The sequence below is a fragment of the Apaloderma vittatum genome, unplaced genomic scaffold (assembly GCF_000703405.1).
Source record: "Apaloderma vittatum isolate BGI_N311 unplaced genomic scaffold, ASM70340v1 scaffold35550, whole genome shotgun sequence".
Lineage (NCBI taxonomy): Eukaryota > Metazoa > Chordata > Aves > Trogoniformes > Trogonidae > Apaloderma > Apaloderma vittatum.
The window spans coordinates 1-4,561 of NW_009695620.1; the positions used below are offsets into that span (position 1 = coordinate 1).

The 4,561-nt window shown below is 43.9% G+C and overlaps 1 protein-coding gene across 1 annotated transcript; it reads left to right on the top strand.

Annotated features, from left to right (window-relative positions):
- Window positions 1–307: 307 nt before the first annotated feature.
- KNSTRN (kinetochore-localized astrin/SPAG5 binding protein) lies at window positions 308–4,230 on the top strand. The gene is made up of 8 exons (XM_009871929.1): window positions 308–311; window positions 876–996; window positions 1,140–1,196; window positions 1,402–1,501; window positions 2,439–2,553; window positions 3,352–3,413; window positions 3,562–3,636; window positions 4,080–4,230. Exons 1-8 carry the CDS (start codon window positions 308–310, stop codon window positions 4,209–4,211), a joined length of 666 nt encoding a protein of 221 aa, XP_009870231.1. The 3' UTR covers window positions 4,212–4,230.
- Window positions 4,231–4,561: the final 331 nt, after the last annotated feature.

Sequence of the window (4,561 nt, forward strand, 5' to 3'; positions counted from 1 at the left end):
CGAAGTCTAATTGTAGGCTTTGTTCGGCTGGTTTGTTGCTATTCAAGAGGGCTTGGTGCGGTTTTTTGTTGTTGCTTTTTATCGCTAATTCTCGGGGCCGTGGGGCCCGTGTTCTGGTTCCCGGCGCGGCGGCCCGCAGGGCCCGAGGTGCCTGCTCGGCCTCCTCCTCGGGCTCGTCCTTCCACGGAGCCTTTGGATACCGCTCACAGCGTCTTAGGAACGTGAGGTACCCAGGCTCAACGTTAAAACCGCAGGAGCTAGTCGGTATCGGTGGAAACTCCCACGTTAGTGCAGTGTAAAAGCGCTTATGGGTACGTCATTTGAAAAATAATTGAACTGGGAGGGGAAGAAGAAAAAGCTTCCTAAACTCACTGTGTTTATATACTCGAACAGCTGTGGTTTAAAGCCAAATAAACTTAATATAGAAAGCTAGTTCTCTGTAGTGCTATTTTAGAAGTGTAAGTGCTCACAGTGAACTGAAATGTGAAGCTCTTTTGGCTGAGTGGGCTGTGCTTGTTCTGCTTCTCGTACTGAACAACTTTGCTTGGCACCCTGGGGCATGCCGTCTGCTCCGTGTTGAGACGTCATTTATTATAACGCCTGTATTATCGCTTTCAAACTTTCATTAGTGCTAGCCTGAAAACTTATCTTCTGACACTGTCTCCTTTCTGAGCTAACTGGCTTGGTGTGGACCCGTAATCTGGGTTAAGATTTGAAGACTGCCCTTAGCTGTTGCTGCCTTAAAGCTTTCATTCTAGGCAGATCTAATTTTGATTTACCACAAATTGAAGGCTTAAGAGATCCAGTAGTTCTGCACATTATGGTGATCTCTTGTAGACTACAGTGTTTTTATTGATGTGGTTTTTTCCTTGCAGAAATGCAAACGGCTTTTCCGTCAAAGAAACAGTGTGTCAGCAAAGCAGCGGATCTAGAGTTCAGCAAAGATCCCAATTTTAACTTCAGCTCGAACGTTCCAGCCGATGGTGTCTTCAAAGGGTAAATGAAAGTAAAATACTGATAGGTTTATTACTTGGCAAATGTCCTAAAGTCCGTTTAGCATTCTGCAGATTTTGTTAAACTACCAAACTTGCTAATCTGGTGGTGGTCTTCTGGTAATTGTATTTCACTTGTCTTTTAAGGTTGCCCAAATCTGCCAAGAAAGTGGAACCACTTTCCAAGAAGACAGCTGCAAGGGGGTATGTTTCCTCAGATCTCTGTTAGTGGCCCTTGTGCAGTAATGGGGGGTTTATGCTGAGCTCTTACCCATGTACAGCTTTTTTGCCAAGTTTGATTAAAGCTCTTGGTCAGAAACAAGAGCAAATGTTTCAAAAAAGGGCATGTTTGGTGGAGGTAAGAGAGCTGATTTTTTTTGCCCCTAACACTTGATATTTGACTCTACAGACCTCTCAACAGATACAAACTAGAAGCAGAGCTGAAGACCAAGAATCAGCTGTTAGAAACAGCCAAACAGCAGCTACACTCCAGACTAACAGGAGCACAGGTAAGGAAAGGGGAAGATAAATAAATCATTGAGTAATTCTTATCTCCTGATCCCTACAGGGGAAGTGTCTTGCTCATTTTCCCGTTTCCATCAGAAGTCAGTAGAGTTTGGGTGGGCTGGGTTTTCTCCTCTGACACCCATGGTATCAGCTAGAATCTGGAAATTGGCAGAATTGGATTGTTACAAACAGATTTGACTTTCTTGAATCAAGATTATATTCAGAATTGGCACCTCTTTATTCAACACCTCCTACAGTTCACTCTAGAACACACTTAGTGCAATTTCTGTCATGTGCAAGAGGCCCTGCTGGTTAGCTTCTACTGTAAAACCTCGCTTAATTTCCTAGTTCTCAACCGGTTACTAATCTGTGAGACAATCATTCCTCTCGTCTCACAGCTTGATTTCTTTAAGAGCTCTGAGACCCCCTATGAGATGTTCGAAAAGCTTCTGACACTATCAGCTGGATCACCCTAATCCTCATGCTTATTGATTCTCTCGGAGAATTGCATTCAACGTGTGAGGTTGATCAGCTTATCCGATTGCCTGGTAATACCTGAACTGTAGGGAATAACGCTGTGGCTTAAAGATACTAAAATGCCCTTTTCTTCCCAGTGTTTATAAGTTCTTCAGTGCATCAGTCTCTTGAATTTATATATATGTGAAAGGGAGTGCAAGAAAAGCTGTACTAGGGTTGCCTAAAACAAATTATCTCCAGGATAGAATTTTTCTAGTAATTGCTATGACATGTGGATGTGATAAATGTGTTAATCCTGTCAAGGAGCAGGAGTAAGGGTCTGCAAGAGACTAATTTGCTGTGGTGGCAGAGACAGAAGGGCAAGATCTGATGCTTAAGCCATTAGCATCAGGCTCAGTATTACTGACTAATGAGAAAATCTCCCTGGAAACTCGATTCACTTGGAACCTGTGTTACTGACAGGGCACTATAAAGGAGTTAAAGGAGGAGAATGAAGGCCTGGTGCAAGAAGTTGAGAAGCTCAAGAAACTGCAGGAGACTTGCCTGCTGATTTTAGAAAGCAGGAACATCGATCCTGGTAAGGGCTATGTACTTCAGATACCATTCCAGTACTCGTTCTTCGGAACTTTATTTTCCCCAGGTTGTCACTGTTCATAAGACACTGAACTCTGTTGTTGCTAAGGAAATACTGCTGTAACTCCAGGGGATTTTCTTTTTTCCTAGTTAAAGAAAAAAAGCTGCTTCCTGTAGTTTTTGCTGTAGAAAGTTACTTTGAAAAGGTGTTAATTCTTTGTTGTGGTTTAACCTCAGCCAGCAACTAAACACCACACAGCTGCTTGCTCGGTTGTCCCCCGTCCCAGTGGGATGGGGAGGAGAATTGAAAAAATAGAATAAAACTTGTGGGTCGAGATAAGAGCAGTTTAATAGATAAATTAGATAATAGTAATGAAAAAGAATGTAACAAAGAGAGAGAGAAACCCCAAGACAAGTGATGCTCAATGCAATTGCCACTCTGATGCTGGAGCAGCAATCTACCCCCTCCAGGCAACTCCCAGTTTACACACTGGGCACAACGTGCTGTGATGGTATGGGATGCCCCTTTGGCTCGTTGGGGCCGCTGCCACGGCCACGTTTCCCCCAGCTTCTTGTGCACCTGCTCGCTGGCAGAGTGGGAAACTGAAAAACCCTTGAAGTAGGAGAAGCACTGCTGAACAACAACTACAGCTTGGCTGTGTTATCAACATCCTCGCACTGAATCCAAAACACAGCACCGCATCAGCTGCTAGGAAGAAGTTTATTCCAGCCAAACCCAGGATGTTATTACAGGCAATGTTATCTATATATTAGAGGTTCACTAATACATCTTGTAAATTAGTAACAGGGAACAGCATCTTGGAAGAAGAGGAAAAGAAAAAGGAATGCCAGAAGCAGACAACGGTAAGAAAATTTTGAAATAGCAGCAGGAGTTGAATGGGCTTTGAGAGGTTTGTGTGCTACTGCCCTTTTCCACTCCTGTAGTGGAAAAAGCTGCTGGGGCTCACGTTTATTGCCGTTATGTTAAACTGTTTTCCTCTTGGCTCTTCAGCTGTTGACTGAGAAGCTTATAGAAGAGTTGAGGCTATTTAATCAAACAGCTGCAAAAGAAAAGGAGGTGCTTCAGGTAAGACTGAGTTTGACTCCACCAGGTAATGAGCACTCGGTGCAGAGTGAGATTCAGAAGGGTATTTTGCTTCTACTAGTGCTGCTTTGTTCTCCAAATGAACTACGCAGTGAAAGCCTGTACTACTACTCTGCTTCTGTAATATTACGCATAGATTGACCATAATCATCATTAAATTGTAGTTTTACAATTCTTTTAAGAAGCTTACAAGATAATGAATGAAATCCTTGTAAGACTTCCTAAATTGTGGTCATGGATAAATCACCATTTTCCTCAAAGAACCAAGGTAAAAGACATCCCAGTCAAGACAGACCAACCTTAGTTTAGCAGGTAAAACCCTGCTGAAGAGTTCAAATGTTTTAGCTGGAGCTGCTTTAGAACTGGGCTTCACTGTTCTACTTTGGTGTTAATAAACTGTTGTGCACCCTGGCTTCTCTACGCAGGCAGCGATGGCAAAGTGGAAATCGGCCGAAGAAAAGAGACAGCAGTCCCTGGAGAAGCATTCCACCTTTCAGGCAGAACTTAAGGAATGTTCAGCAGTACTTGATGAGCTGGAGCAGCTCCTGTCTATGTGAGGCACAAGGATGGACTGTATTTTTTGTATGTGTGTGATGATTTTACTCGTAGCTCAGTGGTGTCTACGCCACAAACCTAGTCCTTGCGTTTGGTGTCGGGCCGGACAGTGCTGTCTGGGGTAGGAGCCGGACAAGTGGCTGTGAGAGAGCAGCAAAGGGCTGAGCACCTATAGCCCTTGTTTTTCCCACATCTGCTGGGGCCTTGCCCAGACTCTTATTTTTTTTTTTTTTTTAACCTTCGGCGGTGGCTCATCTGCTCCCACCTGAAGGCCTGTTGTAACTTTTAATGTTTTTAACCCATTAAACCTACTGCTAGGCCGTGTACGCGCGCTGTTACTTCCCCCCGTGCC